The 19,003-nt window shown below is 53.6% G+C and overlaps 1 protein-coding gene across 1 annotated transcript; it reads left to right on the forward strand.

The window, feature by feature from the left end:
• Positions 1-476: 476 nt before the first annotated feature.
• Positions 477-18,506, forward strand: Urm1 (ubiquitin related modifier 1). Its single transcript, XM_010627309.2, has 5 exons — positions 477-589; positions 5,426-5,496; positions 14,245-14,326; positions 16,171-16,219; positions 16,478-18,506. The coding sequence occupies exons 1-5, from the start codon at positions 555-557 to the stop codon at positions 16,544-16,546; spliced, it is 306 nt and encodes a 101-aa protein (XP_010625611.1). The 5' UTR covers positions 477-554; the 3' UTR covers positions 16,547-18,506.
• Positions 18,507-19,003: the final 497 nt, after the last annotated feature.

A 19,003-nucleotide genomic window follows, 5' to 3' on the forward strand; every position in this document is an offset into this window, starting at 1 on the left:
GACTTATGGGGCAGAAATAAAAGATTGGGGGGTCGCTTTTATTTCAGTTAGACGAGTGATGCCGAGCGTGGTGGCGCACGCCTGAAATCCCAGCACTCGGGAGGCTGAGGCAGGAGGATCGCTGTGAGTTCGAGACCAGGCTGCGCTACATAGTGAGTTACAGGTCAGTCTCAACTACACAGTGAGAAACAAAACAAAACAAAACGACATGTAAACGAGGTCGCCCAAGCAGTATGTTGGCTGAAGACATTTAAAACTAATGTAAGATAAGCAGTAACGTTGCTCACAGTCACGGAGCCAAAGACGATGCCGGTTCTGCACTAGCTAGCTGCGGTTTCGTTGAAAACAACCGGCAACCACGGTCTCTGAGAGTAAGTGACCGCCTCTCCTGCACTTTTCGAACTTTCCTCCAATAGCTGAGGAAGACGGACTGGCGGGTCCGCCTCTTCCGTCCGTGGCTCCGCCTCTTCCGCTCACGACACCAGGCGGCAACCGGAAATTGGTGGGCGCGCAGGAACTCAGGGGGAGTTTCCTACGAGCTAGGCTTCCTCAACATGGCAGCGCCCTTGTCAGTGGAAGTGGAGTTCGGGTGAGTCAGGGAGCTGGGGCGCCGCGGGGATGCGTTGAAGTCGTCGGGCCCGAAGCTCCCCTCTGCCTTGGGACCTGATAGGGCCGAGTTGCCGAGGCTCCCCGCACCCGCCTTGAGCTATACCACCCGCCTCGAGTCTGAGGGGTTCGGTCTCCCTTGGCCCCAAGGCCGTATGTCCGGGAATAGAGGCGCACACAACGGCGGGAGGTGCGCTCCGGGTACTTATCGGCGTCCTATAGTTTGCAGATCTCAAAAGACATGACAGTTAACAGGCGACCTCCCCACAATATTTAGTAGTCTCATTTCCGACCGGGCCCATCTCTTTGGCATCTGAGTTTCTAGAACCTGAAACTACCACTCTTCGGTTCTTGATTTCTTTACGGGACTCCTTCCCAAGAATTGAGTTTTAAGCAGACTGGAGCTTCTTTCAGGGTAGTCAGTAAACCTGCTGAGTAATTTCTGAAGATCATGAGAAATAACCAAAGAACGAGCAGGAAATTTCTTTAAGCCACTATCTTTCCCCCAAACAGAAGGTTTGTCATGGTTTCAAAGGTGAGAGAAAAGCCGGGTGTAGTGGCGCATGCCTGTGAGCCCAGCACTCAGGAGACTGGGGCAGGAGGAATGTTGTGAATTCGAGGTCAACTTGGGCTACATAGCGAGTCCAATGTAAGCCTGGACTACAGAGGGAGACGCTGTCTCAAAACAACAACCAAAAACAAAAAACTCAAAGCTGAGAAAAAAACTGGAGGATTTAGAGAGAAATTTAAAAGAAAAAGAAAAGAAAAAGCCGGACCTAGTGGTGGTGCACGCCTGTAATGCCTGTAATCCCAGCACTGGGGAGGCTGAGGCAGGGGGATCGCTGCGAGTTCGAGACCAGCCTGGGCTACATAGTGAATTGCAGGTCAGTCTCAAAAAAGGGGGGGGCCCTAAAAACGGGTGGTTATCATTTCCAAAATCACAGAGAAAGTGAGACTGAGTGTGAGAGAAGACTGTGTGAGAAAAGATTAACTAAGGTCTATGTGATAAGAAAGGTCTGGTATGCAAATCTAAAATCTTCGTCTACATTCCTTTTCTCTCATTGGATGCTCCATTTCTTTCATGTTTTCTTTTCACTGGGTAGTTCATTCTCCAGTCATTTATTGAGTGCCTACCGTGTGCCAGGCAGTGGGCCAGTTACAGAGGATACAAAGATAAATAGCACTCTGTCCATGCTCTGCAGTGTTCAGCATTTCTGTCCCTTAGAATGGGGACAGTCTCATGAGTGATAAATGCATTTTAATTGACGATATTGTCCGACTGCTTGGCTCCAATTAGAACTACACTGGCCTCGCCTCCTATTTTGCTTCACTGACCCTGGGCCTAGCCATACCCTCCAAGCCCGGGGGTTCTACAAGGATCCATGCTATCTTGACAGACTGCAGCAGAGTTGGAAAGGAAGAAGCTGCCAGCATTAAGGTTTATCCGTAGCCCACTTGCATTTCGTTGTCACTGAATCACACAGTGTTTGTTTACCAGAGATGTCTTCTGTGTGCCAGATACGAGCTGGTAGTAAGGAAGGAAGTCATGAGGGAAACAAGGCCCTTGCCTTCCGAAGTTGATAGACTGACATAATTGCCCCTTTTCTGACATCACCCTCACTCCCAAGAGCAGTAGTGAACCCCGGCAAGGCAGGACAACATTCCTGCAGCCACCTGGCCACCTCCACTTCATGGGAAGTAAGAATGCCCAAGATATGTGCCAGACCCAGATCCCTTCTCTGTCCACAGATGTTGTACATCTCATCTTTTCATTTCATGCATCTCTTAGCAGCTGTGCTTCATCCTTCTGTATGAACCTGAGGCTGCCATGCCCATCATTCCCCCAGGGGTCCTGCCTCTGCCTGCTGAGAATCGGGGTGTGTCTTCACTTCTAACCCCGGCGCAGACATAGTCATCTTGGCCCCGCAGCTCTTCAAGGACCCAGGAACACCTCTCTCTCTCTCTCTCTCTCTCTCTCTCTCTCTCGCTCTCGCTCTCTCTCTCTCTCTCTGGTATGGGGGATCAAATTCTGGCCTTTAAGCTTTCAAGGCAGGCAGCAGAACCACTGAGCTAAATTCCCGGCCCCCACCTTGCTCTCTCTGGTCAGTAACCATTTCTGCCATCTTTTATCTTTTCCCCTGAACTGTCCTTAGAGCATTTTTCAGGAAACTCGGGATTCAGAGTGTGTAGTACAGATGTGTTTTGGGTTCCTTAGGTCCAGGCTATAACAGCCAGGTTTGAGATCACCTTTGTTCCATTCCATTTTCTCCTCAACAAGTTGGAGAAGTCTTGGCAAGACAGGACACACCATTGAAGTCAGAGAAGAATGGAGAAAAGTGGGCATTTTCATTCATTTGGCAAATATTTATTGACTACCTACTGTGTGTCAGGCCCTGTTTAGGAAGAGCTTGTATTCCAGCAGGTAGAGGGGAAATAAATAAGTAAATATAAATAGATGATTTTCTTGAAAAAATGAAGAAGATAAACTAGAAAAAGTGAGGGCATGGCTGGGGGTGTGGCTCAGTTCCTGTGTAGCGTGCTCAAGGCCTTGGGTTCCATCTCTAGCAGTAAAAAAACAAAAAGGCTAGGGATTTAGCCTAGTGGCACCATGCCTGCCTTGCAAGCACAAGGTCCTGAGTTCGATCCCCAGTACAAAAAAGAGAGAGAGAGAGAGAGAAAGAAAAAGGAAAAGTGAAGGCATTTGGAGAATATCTATACCTGTCACTGGTGTCATACATAACCCTCATGATGTTGGAGTTATCTTAGCTGAGTGTGAATAGTAAATCCTCTAAGATATAATGGGATTTGCCCTTGAGTCTCCACAGCCAAAACAAGTTCCTTGTCTGCCTCCTTGAATCACTCAGAGGCTCAGCGTGGATCTTCCCCATTCCAGATGTGCTGACAAATGCCAGCCTCTCCCTTGGGACCCAGCAGTGCCAGGTCTCTCAACCACACTGGTCCTCCCTTCATCTGCTTCTAAAGGGAAAAACAGGCTCAGCCTCCGAGCCTGGTACCACCAGGTTTGGCCACTCTCAGTTGTTTGCATGGGTCCCAGCACTTCTAGTTCCCACCCTTCTTCTCTGACCCCCAACTTCTGAGCCCCTTGCCTGCTGCCCTCCCCCACCCCAGCTGCTGCATGTGCCAACCCCTACCCAGGAGAAACGAGGCTCTTGGAAGGAGATAAATGCAGGCTCTGTGCAGACTTGCAGCTGAGATGGCCCTGCGCGCGGCCACAGATGGGCCTCTGCTCCCCCTCCACATTTCTGCATCAACAAAGCGTGACCTTGTTTGGATGACAGTCGCCCCATGTTTCTCCCATGACAATGCTTGCCTTGCCTTTGCCTCCCAGTGGGCTGCCTTAGGACATCTCTGTTCCCTGAGATGGGGAAAGGGTGCTGGGCTGGGAGACATCACATCTATCAAGTCTATTAAGGCCTTCTCACTTCAGACCCATGTGAAGTCTGGGATGGGAATCAGGAGACCCAGAGGGAGATGCTGTGTGGGACGCAGGAGTCCTGGCTTCTGGACTTGGCTCTGAACATGTCTGCTGTCCCAGCCTTCCCTTGGCCAGGTGCTGGGGCACAGAAATGAACCAAACTCCGTCCCCAAAGGGTGTTGTGACCTCAGAGGAGTCATGGGTTGTTTGTTTCGTTTCTGGCAATGTTGCTAGAGCTTAGCAGGAACCAGTTAGATTCAAATCCTAGCGCAGCTACTGCTTGTCTGACCTTGGACAAGTGGCCTAATCTCTCTAGGCCTCGGTCGGCTTCTCTGGTCAAATGGAATTAATGTCGTCCTCCCTCCTTCCCTGAGAAGGCCTGAGGGGGAAAGGCAATGAAGAACATCTAATAAAAGAGCAAGGTGATGTGAACAGTTTCTCTTTGTTGAAGCTAAGCCCAGTGACTCTCTAGGCCTCCTGCACTGTTCTGTGCCTACTCGGCCAGCAGCAAGGGGCACACATGGGCATTTCCAATGTTGACCTAGCCCGGGGAAACTGCTAGATGCACAAAGGTCTCCAGAGGCTTTCCTAGGTCTTCTTGGCATTTTGTTTCTTTGCTTGCCTGGGTTTTGTGCCTCTCCTCTTTTTTTTTTTTTTTTTTTTTTTTTTCTTTTCTGAGTGAAGTCTCCTTAAGTTGTCCAGGTTAACCTCAGACTCATGATCGTCCTGCCCTAGCTGGGATTACAGACGTGTGCCACTGTGCTTGCTGCTTCTCGGCAGTTTTGCAGATGGAAAGAGCAAGGCTTGAAGTTGGACGTGGGATTACATGCCTGTGATCCAAGCACTCTGGGAGGCTGAGGCAGGTGGATTGCAAATTCAAGCCCAGGCCAGGCAGTTTAGCAAATTAGCAAAACCTTGTCTCAAAGCATAAAGTTAAAAAAGGGTTAGGGGTATAGCCCACTGCAAAGGCCCCAGGTTCAATCCTCAATAACACGCACGTGCTTGCGCACACACATAAAATCAAAGCCTGAGAAGATTGTGTTACATGCCCAGGGTGGAATCTGGTTCCTACCGTGGGGCTGGCAGCTCTAAAACCTAAGTTCTGCAGCTTCATTCTAAGCTGTCTCTCAAGAAAGAAGAGGTATAAAAATGAAAGTCTATGAATTTGGATGCTTGATTATTGATGATTATACGCATTCCACTTTACCACATCAGGAAATCACAGGAGAGAATCAGTCCCTGCTGCCCACTGTGTTCCTGCACCTTGATCTCTGCATCTTCCAGGATTCTACTGCCAGCCCCACCCTCCGTTCTCAGGCTCGGCTGCCTCCTTCCACTTTGAGGAGCTCACCTGGCTGTCTTTTCTCTGGACTTCCTTTGCAGAGGCGGTGCAGAGCTCCTGTTTGATGGCGTAAAGAAACATCAAGTCACTTTGCCTGGGCAGGAGGAGCCCTGTGAGTATTGGCTTTCTCAGTGTATCCCTGGGCCCCATTGGGCAGGAGTGGGAAGGGGCAACCTTTCCCTGGCCATGGGGAGGGAGGAGGAAGCTGCACCAGAACACTCATCTCCCATCCTCTCTGGATTCAGCCAGTTTCATAGGAGGGAGGTGGGGCAGCTTAGTCCTTACATGGGGCTTCTGTACAAGGACCCCCCCGCCAGAAGTTTAGACCAGTAAGCTCAATGTGGCTGCGCACACCTATAATCCCGGCACTCAGAGAGAACGAGGCAGGAAGATCGCTGTGAATTTGAAGCCAGCCTGGGCCCCATAGAGATCCTGGGCTCAAAAAAGAATCTTTAGGGCAGTGACCTCACCTTTCCGAGCTTTAGCATTGTCATCTGTGAGGTGGGAATGGTGATCCATCTGTCAGTGTCACTGAAAGGAAGAAGCAGGTTGTGCCCTGTGTCTCTGTTGTAATATGGCAGCAGAGGAGGAGCCTACGAAAGTGGCAGCCTCTGATGAGAATGGAATGTATGAAGAGACTAAATAGGCTCCCGTTGGCATGTGAGGATCGAGTCCTTATTAGTACGTGTTAGCAGTACAAAGTAATAATTACTTTCACCTAGGTACATGTACACAACACGTCTTGATTCTTTTTACGTCTCCTCTCCTTCCCTCCAGTTACAAAGCCTGGAGGAGGGAGGTTGACAAAGGGAGATGGTGGATTTTTAAAAACTTGTTCATTCAGATACTTGCTAATATTTCTTAAACAGATACGTACTAAGCACTTCCGAGTGACAGACCATGTCCAGTCATTGAAGAGACACATGAGCAAGAGGAGCCAGTCCCTGACTTCCCCTGGGGAGGTCTTAAAGGGTAACCTTTGGAGGTCTGGCTAGGTAACCATCAGTGTAGTTTAGTGGCAGGGCCTGGATGTGGCAGCCATTCAGGTCTGTTTTTGGGGGGGTTGGTACTGGAGGCTGAACCCTGAGCCACACCCCCGGCCCGTGTTGAGGTCCTTTGCAGGCCTGGCAGTAGATGCTCAGAGCAGAATAATTAGTGCTGAGAGCCTGGAGAATGGGGTTCCTGTGGGGGACAGTAGGAAATAGTCAAGGGAGATTTGAGGGATTTTTCTGGAATGGGCACAACTGTCAGGAATCAAATGGTTATGAGGGCCCACATTCCCTGCTACCCAGCTATCCCTGGCCCTCCCTTGGGTCAGGGGACAGCGGCACAGGGGGGTCTGTCTGTCATGTACCAGTATGGGGGACACTTAGGAGCAGGGCAGTGCTCCCCTTGAGCTGGAAACGGATGGGTGGCTGGCATTCATGTCAGGATGACGAAGTTGTGTGTCCCTGCTGGGGAATACCTGCAGGTGACAAGATGATGTTTCTTAGTTTGATAGATGGCCACACAGCCTTGGGAGGGAACAGGGTTTGCTGCCGACTCACAGATTGAATCTCAAAGAACTTACCTGCAACTTTATTAAAATATCAGAAGTTATTATTTATTTCCCCTCAAGTTTGTTCAGCAAAAAAGCCTGCAGAAACTTTCCCAATTCCAGCCCCATCTCATTAATTCATTGACTGAGTACTCAGCAAGTGCCAGTTGTAGTAATAAGTACCTCGTTCTTTCTTGTGCCAGTCACTGTAGTTGCTGCTGGGTGTTTGGCTCTTGCCCTGATGGAGTCAACAGTGGGATGGACGTGGAGCTTGGCAGTAAGCAAGGAAACAAAATACGCAACTGTATCGTTCCAAACTGTGGTGTTAGTGGGAGGAAATTGAATGGGGGCCTCTCTAAGGAGGTGGCATTGAGGCAGGGGCCACAGGGATGAAAAGAAGCCAGCCTGAGTTGCAGAGGGAGAGCAGGCACCAAAGGCCCTTTGGGCAGTGAGGAAGCACTTGTGGAGGCCTCAGGGGTAAGAGGCCTTGAGGTGGACGAAGAACTGAAAGAAGGCCAGGATCATAGGGGATACAGGCTGAGTTCGGAGAGGTAGGAAAAGCCCCAGTTGGATATGCAAATCATTTTCACAAACTCCTAAGAGGTAACTGCCATTTTTTCCATTTTAAAAGATGGAAACAAATCTGGGCAGGGTAGCTCCAGCCCATCTTCCTAGCTCCCTAAGAAACTGAGGCAGGAGGATCACAAGTTCCAGCCCGGCCTAGCTATCTTAGCTATTTAGCAAGATCCTGCCTAAAAGTAAAAAAGAAGGGCTGAGAATGTAGCACCATGTGAAGGCCCTGGGTTCAATTACTCCCTAGTACCGTAGGAGGAAAAAAAAAGGTAGAAAGCGGGTTAAGGATGTAGCTCCTCCGTCGTACAGTGCTTGCTTAGCAAGCCTGAGATTCTGGGATCAATCCTCAGCACCACTAAGTAAATAGTGTGTGGCGGGGAGCAAATAGTGGAAACCAAACTTAGAGGTCCCAGAGGTCTCACCCAAGTCATACAGTTATTTAAATCTAGTGCCGGTAACCAGGCCCAGATTCAGGATCTCCAAGTCCAGGCACTGCTACCTGCCCATCATCACTTGACCCAAGTGACTCCTCAACATCTCTGGCGTCGCTGACATCTTGCTGTTAATCCCTCTTTGCATTGTTACCCTTTGGGTTATTCGTTCTTGCCTTCAACGGCTACTGAGTTCATTTTGTGTGATTATCTAGATGCATACCATCTGTCATCCAGGAAACCAGACCTGAGAGAAAGGCAGGAAGAAAGAATGGATTTGAGGCACAGCCAGTTACCCGAGAAGGAAAGCTAGTCTAGTGCCTGGGTTTCTTGTCCTTCATCCTCTAGCCACTTGTAGTGGGAAAGTAGGGGGCCACACTCCCCAATTCTCTGGATGGAAGGAAAGGAAACTGGGGTGCGGGGCGTATCCCTAGCTCACTATCTGGGCCCCTGCTGTGGGTCTCTACTTGTGGTTGCCGTTTTTACCTTGGTGTGCACGGAGGTATGGGTCACACTAGCCAAGAGTTGGTCGGCCTTCACTAGGCCTTACCCTGGCACACATGAGCCCAGTGGGAGGGCAGGCGCTTGGTGCTGCGGGCAGTCTTACTCTCTCCTGAACCGGTGCCCAGATCCATCGTCTGGCAGCCTTCACAGGCCAGCACTTGGCCAAGCAGATCTTGGAGGCTGTGGCCAAAACAGCAGCAGCCACAGATTATGGATTGTGACAGGTCCCACAAACAAGGGGACACAGGGGTCAAGGGAGAGCCTTCAGCCCAACCAACGGTGAGAGGAGAGGGCAGGTGAGACCAAAGAGGCTGAGACAGCAAGATAGGAGCCCGGCAGTGTACGGTGCATGTCAGTGATTCGCGACTCCTGTTTCCCATCTGTGGAATGGGAGACAGGCTGTTTCTTTGTTGAGCTCAGTATCTGTTGACATCTCCAGTTTGGTAAAGTTGCTTCCAGGTCCCAGTATTCACTTTTGTGAAGTCGAGTGTGCAGATCCAGTGAGAGCTCGCATGTCTCTGCATGCACGCCAGGGTGGTGGTGGGGTCCTTTAGCACCACCTGGAAGGAGTAGATCCTCTCCATGACTGGCCGGGCTTGGGGTGGTCAGCACCAGGCAGCTCTGGCCCCTTCCGCTGCTGGGAGCTGGCTTTTATGGCTCAAGGATCCGTGGACTCCAGGCTCCCCGGCCTGGCCTGGTGGGAGACTGCCTGATTCACCTTTCCCTGCCCCACTTCCTCCACCCTGTCCTGTGCCCTCCGCTCTGGCTCTGCTCACATTAAAGGGTGACTGGTGAGGGAAGGCAGGAACCCAGCTAGCCTAGCTCTCCGGCGCTTTAAACTGCTTAGCATGCATTTCACAACCTCTCTGGGGCCAGCTGTTCCTTTCTCTGCTCTGGGGCCTGTTTGCTGATCCCCTCCCCACTGCCCTTCTTTCCCCCCACCCCTCCCAGTCCCTGTGCAAAATTGCTTTTGAAAAGATCCACTTTCTGCTTAATTAAACAATGAGGAGCGTCCCCTCACACATCTGTAAACCTCCTTCTGAGGCCAGTTTAGCCCACAAACTGCTCCATTCTTAACCCCCATTCACTTGTAAATGGAGCCTCGAGGTTCCCTCCACCCGCTTCTCCCCCACCCTTTGCCAGTGCTTTCTTCTCTCTTTCACCTCGGACCTGGGGTGGGCTGCTAGGAGAGCCCTGACGTGGAGCCTAGTGGACTTTCTGGGCACAGAACTGTTTAACCTATAGCAGAGAAGATTTAAAGACTCAACATCTCCCAAATCTGAAGGGCCAGTGGGGGTGAGGAGCCACATTTGTTGGCGTGGCCCTAGGGAGGACCAGCAGGCCCAGTGTTGGCAGCAGCAGACTTCTGCTTGGAAGGAAAGAGCAGTTAACAGAGCTGCTTGCCAGGAGGTGACCTCCTGTCCCCAAGGCAGGCTGGGTGAGGGCCTCTTGCAGCTGGGATTCAATGGCAGGGAGATCTTGAGGTCATTCCCTTTCAGCTGGCCCTGCCACAGTGGGAAGTCAGTGTCCCCAGACAGGAGCAAGTCTGCTGGGCTGAGATGCCTGCAGGAGCTTTCATGGGTGCACTCTAAGATGGGTTTGCTACATGTTGTGGCAGCATTAGCCCAGAGGACAAGGAATCGAAGTCACTTGATCACACAACAGCACTCTGCTGGTCTACTGTTAGTACTGTGCCTTAATCCTCACAGCAAGCCTGAGGAGTATGAATTATTGTCCCCATTTGTCAGAGGACAGGTACCACCAAAACAGGTGATATGACATCCTGTTCAGTGTCATCTCAACCACAGTGCAGGCTCTTCTGGCTCCTGAGTGGGAGCTCTTTTTTTTTTTTTTTTTGGTCTTTTGACAGGGTCTCACTACATAGTTGAGACTGACCTGGAACTCACTATGTAGCCCAGGCTGGTCTCAAACTCACAGCGATCCTCCTGCCTCAGCCTCCAGAGTGCTGGGATGACAGGCGTGCGCCACCATGCCCGGCTGAATGGTAGCTCTTAATCACACCACCAGAGCAGCAGCTTCCCTCTGGTGGGTGGGCCAGGACCCAAGGCCGCCCACCATGTCGGGGCACTCACCTCCCTCCCCTGGTGCTGTGTGCCCTGTTGTTCTGGGAGCACGGAGCAGACAGGTGTGTGCAGTGACAAGTACCCTTAGCCCCAGCTTCTCAGGAGACTGAAGCAGGATCGTCTGAGCTTAAGAGTTTGAGGCCAGCCTGGACAGTAGAACAAGACTGGTCTCAAAAATGGGGGCATGGGCGGGGCAGGGGGTAGTGTCACATACAGGCAGAACAGAAGTCAGGGCCAGCCTGGGAAATTTAGCAAGACCCTGTCTCAAAGTAAAAACCCACAATGGTATATTATATATCACAAGCATATACTTATAAAAAAATGGATGATAGGAGGCAGAAAAATAAATAGTTAAAAAGGGCTGGGGATGGAGCTCAGTGGTAGACCGCAAGGCCTTGGTTTCGATCCCCAGTATTACAAAAAAATAAGTAAGGGAAGAGCCGGACGTGGTGGCGCACACCTGGCATCCCAGCACTCCGGAGGCTGAGGCAGGAGGATCGCTGTGAGTTCGAGACCAGCCTGGGCTACATAGTGAGTTCCAGGTCAGTCTCAACTACATAGAGAGACCCTGTCTCAAAAAAGACAAAATAAATAAATAAGTAAGTAAGTAAATGAGGGAGGAAGGCTAGTCAGTGCCCGGACCCCGTTCCACTCTCCTGCTGCTCCCATTCCTTTCCAGCTTCTTGTGGGAAAGCACTGGACCCTCCAGAGAGCCCCAGCCCGCCCATCAGTACCCGATCAGTGATGCACCTCTCCCCTAAAGCTGGGGGCTGGGCCGGTGGGCAGAGCATGTGGAAGCCCAGGACAGAGAAGGCGGAGGAGACAGGTTCCCCTCTGATGTGGGTGTAGGCACAGCATCGGGAGCTGTGTCTGATCATTTTACTCTGTCTTCAGAACATCCCTGTAAGGCATTCTGACCGCCCTGTTTCACACAGCAAGGAAGCTGAGCCTCTAAAAATCCGTTTTCCAAGCTCAGATAACTAGGAAATGACAGCGTCCAACTCCCAACTCCAGATCGGTGCTGTCACCCTGTCTGCTCCCTGACTCGGCAGTGTTCCATGTGTCCAGCAAGCATTCTAAGTCCAGCAGCGCTAAGTGCTCTGCCCCTACCCCGAGAATGAGAACAAGACCGGAATCGCTCGTGTTTGAGCAGCGTCCTGTTTGACGGACGAATCACAGGCCCGGGCCTGTGGAAAAGACACTTGGCCTGGGGCTCCCAGTGGGAGTGCCCTCATCCAGAGCAGGCCCCTGGTGCTGAGCTGTTTGCCTTCTCTGCGCTGCCATCCTGAGCCTGCCAGGTCCACCTGCCTTAGGTCTTCGCGTGTGCGCCTCCCTCACTCATCCTTCAGGCCTGAGCTTCAGTGTTAACACCCTTGGAAAGGTCTTTCCTGATCCGAAACAAAGAAGGCTGATTTATCACAACTAATTAAGTAATATCTGTCTCCCCTGCTGGCCTCTTAGCTTGGTGAGAGTAGGCTCTGTGCCCATCTTCCTCACTGCTGTCTCCCTTGCACTTGGCATATAGTAGTTGCTCAGTAAATTTCTGTATTGTGAATGATTCCACGGGGTCCTGGGAGGAAGAAGGCCCGCAGTAGGAGTAGGAAGGCAGGAGTGGGAAGGTGGAAGTGAGACCCTCCCTACCCCCATCCATCCCAGAGCCATCCCCAAGCCACCAGCCCCTGACTCTGCTTAACCCTTCCTCCTCCCCTGGGCCCCTTTGGAAGCCGACCATCTGGCTTGGAGCCTATTTGCATATTGTCTGGGCCTCAACAAGCTGAGCAAGATGTCCCAGGGGATGCGTTTCAGGCCAGGCCAAGTGGCCCTTGCAGCCTGCGAAGGGAGCCATGAGTTCCACCTCTCCCCACCCCCAAATCCAGGCATGGGGGAACAATACGGGTGGTGATGCGGTAGCCTCACCATGGTAACAGGCTATCAAAAATGTGTGCAGGCCTGGGGTGGGGGCAGGCAGAGGAGGGAGGGAATGACCTCAGCAAACAAGAGCATCGTGATAAATGAGCCAGCACCAGGACTCATCCCCGGCTCACCCCCCCGGACTCCATGCCGGTGCCATCACGGGAATGACCCCACCATGACCACTGGCCCTCCCCCAGCCTGGTGCCTACTCAGTGGAGCAAGGTGCCTTTCTTTTGGAGGATCGGGGCTGCTCCCCAGCTGAGTCCTGGCTCTGTGACGGAGGCCATTCGGGTCTGTGGAGGTACAGCCTATGGTCCCCAAGCCAAGCACTGCCCGGTCCCCGTCATGCCTCTGCACACACAAGCACAGCCCCGCCCGCCAGGGCTGGCGATAGATGTGTCAGGCCCTGGTGGCTCTATCGAGCGGCCACAAGATGTATGGGCTGGCGGCCTACCAGACAGTGCCGAGATGGAGGCCAAGGGGAAGCCTCTGGAACCTCGACTTCAGGAAGGAGCCCACCGCAAAGCCAAGTAGACCGCAGCTAGCTGCAGGCAGCCTCTCCCCACCCCACCCATTCCAGGGCCCATGGGAACTCCAGTCTTCTTTGTTTAGAAGGAGGAACTCGTATCGGAAGGTAGACACTGCCCGTGGCCTGTACGCTGCTGGCATCAGATCAAGGGGTGTTGGTGCTGAGCAGAGACCAGTCCCAGGCTGCGTTCCTCCTGCGAGGGTGGCATGCAGACCAGGAGATAAGCCCTGCCCGCCACGGAGGCTGACCGTGTGCCACGTCTGTGCTGTGGGGCCCACACTGCGGGCACATGGGACCCTTGGCCTAGGCTGCACTGTTTGGGCCCTGCTGGGCCCTGCCCCAGCCCAGCCCTGGAGCTTTGTCTCGGGCATCCCAAACAGCAGAGCCCTGTGAGACAGACTTGAAACAGGCTGCAGTTGGGCCCAAGTTCCCCACTGGCTTCCCAGAGGCTGGGTTGTCCTTAGGGTCTTTGTCCTTGGGTCACTTTTAAGAAAGCACAACCCCTGGCAGCCTCAGAAGAACTGTTAGAGGGCTGGGTGGCAGAGATCCTAGGTACCGAAGAGTTCGTAGGCCTGGTTCCCTGTCCTGGGGAAGGAGAGGTGGGTGACCTTGGGGACAAAAGGACTGGTGGCTGTCCCAGAGCACCACTCTCCCCAGGAGGCAGGACTTGGTGTTTACTGAGCAGGAGAGGCCCTTCCACCCTGAATCTCTCGCTCTTCAAGGTGGCTGTTGCTGGCCTGAGGGGCTATGGGAGGAGGAGCCCTGGAACAGTGATTTGTGAGCATCCGTGGCTGGTGAAGGATCCTTCTCTCCCTCTGCTAGAGGAAATTAACTGATGCTATCAGCTCAGTGATTGTTTTTCTCTCCTCACAAAAGGGAATATGTGCAGACCCCTCCAAGAGCAGAGCTGAATCCCCACATCTGGGACTGGCTAGAGAGATAAAGGTGGAAGGGGCTCTTTGGGCCCTTAGAAGCCTGCCGGCCACTCTCAGCCCAGTCTCCAGCCCTGCAGAGGGCTCTTGCCCTGGCTCTTGGATGTGACAGTTTCTCCCACTGTCTGCCTCGAGTCCTTACTATAGGTAGAGGCCGATGCTTCTCAAAGCTGGAGGCCGCTTTCTCCGAGGACCTCTCCCTCATTTCCGCATCTTAGGAACACAAGATCACGAGCAGCACAGTCTGACCTAAAAGAGGCCCTGGGAGCCGTGTTTACTTCCTTCTGGGCCAAGCAGGGCTTTAGGGGCTAGGAACTCTGGTTTGACGTTAGTTTGTTCTGTGCCTTCCTCTCCAGGGGACATCCGGAACCTTCTTGTCTGGATCAAGACGAATTTGCTAAAAGAGCGGCCGGAGCTGTTCATCCAGGGAGACAGCGTGTGAGTCCCCTTCTTCCTTCCCTGAAGATGGCAGAGGGAGGGAAGGCTGTCTGAGCTCTGTCCTTGAGTTCAGTCTCGGCCTCTTCTGTCCTCGCCTCCCCTTTGTTCTCTCTGACTCCTCTGAGGGGGCGCTTCCAGCCAGCTCTGTCGTCCCTTTTCAGCTTTCTCATTACCACACGGGACTCTTGGGCATTTGTTAAAAACCCAGATGAAAGGATCCTGGTATATTTCTCCAAATTAATACTCATTATGCCTTCCAGTCGCCACAGATTTGCTGTGGACCCTTAGGCCAGTTCTTTTGCTTTTCTGGGCTTCAGTTACCTCTCGGTATGGAAGTGACTAAGAAGAGACTGCCCAGGGCCCCCCTCATCCCAGAGTGTCTAGGGCAGAGCTTTCTCATGAACTTTCCACAGTGATAGAAATGTTCTGTATCTGAGCTGTCCAGCGTGGTAGCTGCTGCCACTTGGGGCTGTTGAACCCTTGCGGTGTGGCTGGTGTGACTAAGAAACTGGAACCATTCCATTTTATTTTCACTAATTTGAAGAGCCACCAGTGGCCAGAAGATACTGTGTGGGACAGCATAGGCTAGGATTTCAGGGCGTCATCGAGTGCACTCACGTGCACACACTCAGGCACACTCACACGCAGTCTTCCTGACCTGTCCCAGGCCCAGCTCCTAGCAAATGATAGGTTCCATGTAGCGAGAAGTCACTTTACTTCTAAAACAAAGACAGGGCTGGGGATTTAGCTCAGTAGCACTGAGCCTGCCTCACAAGCGCAAGGTCCTGAGTTCGATCCCTGGTACTAAAAAATAAAACAAAACAAAACAAAACAAAGACAGTCCAGGGATTTAGCTCAGTGGTTCCACCGCCTGCCTCACAAGCACAAGGACCCAAGTTCAATCCCTGGTACCAAAAAACAAAGACAACTCCTGTGCACAGAGGTGGGCAGCACAGTTGAGAAGCTCCTTTCATCTGCCTCAAAGCCTAGGTCACCAACAGGCCCTGGGGGCCAGAGCTGCCACCAGGTCCTGCTTCAGATCCTGCTACAGCAGTCCCGGAGGCCACATGCAAGGACAGCAGTGATCCTTGGGCTGCTGCCAGCGGGAGCCAGGCTAAGCTGCCTGTCCACATGTGGACCTGTCCCACCTTCCACAGGCAGGGCAGCTCTTGAACATTCAGATGCTTGGGGCCACAGGCACTGTCCCTGACCCAGAAGACCCACAGTGGCCCCTTCAGGATGGGCATGGGTGAGGCATAGAAGCCTGAGATCCTCCTTTCCAGGGCCTAAGATATTATGATTGAAAGTGGTGTAGGGCCTGGGATTTAGCTCAGTCATATTGCATCTGCCTCACAAGTGCAAAGTCCTGAGTTTGATCCCAGGTACCAGGGGGAAAAAAAGCCAGTGGCCCCTCCTACTGGGTGTATGACAGGCAGTATGGAGGGCGCCAAACTGGTCTTCACAGCCTTGTGGGCAGGCAGCACACTTCGGCCCCTCTGCAAATGAAGAAACTATGTGCAGAGAAGCTAACGACTTGCGTGAGGTCCGGCTGGTGGTGCTGGCATTGGTACCCATTTTGCAGCTGGTCCCAAAGATCATGGCTATCTACAGACTGCAACCCCCCCTCCCTGAGAGGTCTCTGGCCAGACATCGGACAAAGTGCTCCCTCCACTCTCCCCCCCCATGGCCCAAGACTGGGCCTCCTGCCTTAACTTTTATTTTGTTGATACGGAAGGCTGAACTCGGTCCTTGCAATTGCGAGGCAGGTGGCGGCACCACTGAGCCAAGTCCCGGGCCCTGCCTTCGTTTTTGCTCCCTGCTACTCACCACCATCTTTCCCACAGGCGGCCGGGAATTCTGGTGCTGATTAACGATGCCGACTGGGAGCTGCTGGTCAGTACTGGGGACCCCTCCCAGGCCCCTGCAGCTTCAGTGCAGAGAGGGAGGCTGTCCCTCTGCAGCAGCCAGCCACTCTGAAGCTGCTTGAGTCCCCCACCCCGAGTGCAGAGGGAAAGTGCAGCTGGAGGTTCGCTTGTTGATGTGTGGGGTACCTGTCCTTATGGAAAAGTCGGCCCTCGCTCTTCGCCTCCTAACCTCTGGGGAGAAACGTGGGCTCTGCCCTGATGTCCTCTCCTCTCTCTCCTACCCCAGGGGGAGCTGGACTACCAGCTGCAGGACCGGGACAGCGTCCTCTTTATCTCCACGCTGCATGGCGGCTGAGGGCCCCTCTGCCTGGGTCCTTTGCAGGGGAGAACAGATACCTCCCTGGTCCCCTCTTCTAGGTCTCCCTGTCCCCCTTGGCTGCCTCCTCTGCTCTGTCTCTTGAGCTCCCTCCAGGCAGGGAAAGGAGGCCAGGTGCTAAAAATGAGCCTTTCTCAGCACATGAGCAGGGGAAAGCAGTCGCTGGGGGCGTCCCCTCCAGTGTATCAGGAGTGGCGGGGGCTCTGTGGCCAGGTGACCCAGCTGCCTTCTGCTCTCTGTGTCTCGGTCTAAACGCTAAGTGACTGCCAACGAGGCTCCCTAGCTGCAGGGCCATCCTGTAGGGAAGATGAATGGGCCTGAAGAACTGAAGGAGGCCCCTCCTTTCCAGAGATCAGAAGACTCTTCGCCTCAGTTTCCCCATCTGGACAGCAGAGGGCTGTGCCTGTCCCCCACTGATATCATTATTGAACCCCAGCTGGGGTCCCCTATTCAGAGCTGCCCCCCTTCCCCCAGCCCAGCAGCTGCTCTCCCAGCCACACCCATCCTCCCCCCTTGACCCCGCCCCCCCAGGCCGCCAGATGGGCTCCTGAGACCCTCCCCAGTCTTTGAACAGCGTTCTGCTGGGAGTGGACAGGGAAGGAGCCTGACCTTGGACTGGCCAGCGGAGGCCTGGCACAGGGGTCAGTGTCCCTCAGTTGCTTCCTCTGCGACAACTGACTATAGCGTCTAAACTTGGGGAGACACTGGATGGTACAAGTTTGCCTTGCAGGAAGCAGGGTGGGGACAGGCAGCACCTGGTAGGCAGAGCGGTTTGTCCCTCCTCCCTCACCCCTTTTGGAAATCTAGGGGTCTGGTTGCCTACAACAGCTGGCCTTGGGCAAATAAAAGACTAGGTTGTTCACTGGCCTCCTGGGAGCTGCCTCCGTAGAGATGGGTGAGACTGTCCTGTAGAGTGGTCCTGTAGGGACGGTGTCTGGAGAAGGAGGTACAGAGCCAGTCCCCGCTGTCCAGTCTGGGACCAGGACACAGCCCAGCCAGACTTTGTGCCATCACCTGCAGCCAGATGCCCTGGCCCCATACTAGGAATGGCATGGAAGACCTGCTGAGCCCCCTTTCCTTCCATAACCTGGAGAAAAGTACTTTGTCTGCCCAAGGGAGACCTTAAAAAAGAAGTAGGGCACCAATATCATCCTGCCAAAGCCCAGAACATTGCTTTTCATTAAATGTCAATAATTTAAGGTGGAAATTTCTCATCCTTGGCCATGAAAGCGCCAAATGTCCTGGCAGTGGCAGAGTGTGTGTGTGTGGGGGGGGTCTCATCATTCTCTTAGGGGACAGATGACCTGGCCAGTGGGCTTCTCCAGCCTGCTGCAGGGGAGGCTCCCAAGTGGTGGGGCAGCCATGTTGGGGTTAGGGTAGGGGCTGGGCAGGGCGCTCCAGAGCCTGGCTCACCAGCCCTCTCTAGGTAGGGCCCAGGTCAGGGTGTCCCTAACAGAATGGAGCAGGCTCACTGTAGAGGGTCAGCCTGACCCGACTCCTGTAGCCTGGAGGTCCTTGCCTCCCTCCAGCTCCGGGGCTGCAGGACTGGCCAGCTGTCCCACAAGGAATCCCAGGTCCTGGAAACTGGGTGCTGGGATTCCCCTCGCTGCGGAGAGGGGTTGGAGCTGAGAGTCTCCGGGTGTCCCTGCCCCCACAGTACCCCAGTAAATGCTGAGCATCGGAGCAGGAGAAAGGCGCTGGGGAAAGCCGGATTCTCCCCACAGCAGGGATGCTGGCACGAGGGTGAGAACTGGCCCGGGCCAAGGCAGAATGGACCACTGCAGGCCTTCGGCCAGAGCCCTGAGCCAGAAAGGGGTCAGGGCAGGAGACCCAGGTCCACCGCCAGCGGCTCCCAACAGCCCCCTCCCAAGCAACTCCTGAGCCCAGCTTTTGAGAAAATAAAAGAATAAATAAACCCCACTATCTCCGAAGATTTTTCTTTAATGAGAAGGATTCGTTTGTCCAAGTTCTGCTCCCAGAGCCACGGTCATCCCCCAGCCGGAGCACATCATTCCTGAGCCTCTCTGTCCCCAGCAGTGGTTGGAGGAGGCTCAGCCCATCCGTCCGTGCAGAGGGGCTTGTGGGAGGGATTGGTTGGTTTGGGACTTAGGGGCTGATTTAGGATTTTTTTGTTTGGGGGTGACTGGTCCGTGGACAGGTTAGAACAAATTCGAAGCGAGTTAGCAAGCGCGCTCCACCAGCATCTGCTTTCACCCCGACTTCCTGCGGCTGTGGCCGAGGGCGGGCTTCTGGGACCACATTCGGTTGGCAGCTGTGTGCAGCTTCATTCCGGCCGAAATTTGAAAGGGGGAAACCCGAAGCGCTCGGCTGGAGGACCCCGCACCCGGATGGTCACCGCAGAGGAGGGTCAGCAGGAAGGAGGGTGAGGATGGCGGCTGGCGGCGGGGAACGGCGTCCCTCCTTTGCGCGGCGCGC

Source organism: Fukomys damarensis, unplaced genomic scaffold (assembly GCF_012274545.1).
Source record: "Fukomys damarensis isolate Sample0158 unplaced genomic scaffold, DMR_v1.0_HiC HiC_scaffold_36, whole genome shotgun sequence".
Classification (NCBI taxonomy): domain Eukaryota; kingdom Metazoa; phylum Chordata; class Mammalia; order Rodentia; family Bathyergidae; genus Fukomys; species Fukomys damarensis.

Excerpts from the sequence above, each read along its gene's own strand:
- Urm1 (XM_010627309.2), top strand. The coding sequence starts at position 555 with ATGGCAGCGCCCTTGTCAGTGGAAGTGGAGTTCGG. Across the intron at positions 590-5,425 it reads TCAGTGGAAGTGGAGTTCGG|AGGCGGTGCAGAGCTCCTGT; the intron begins GTGAGTCAGGGA and ends CTTCCTTTGCAG. Across the intron at positions 14,327-16,170 it reads TTCATCCAGGGAGACAGCGT|GCGGCCGGGAATTCTGGTGC; the intron begins GTGAGTCCCCTT and ends TCTTTCCCACAG.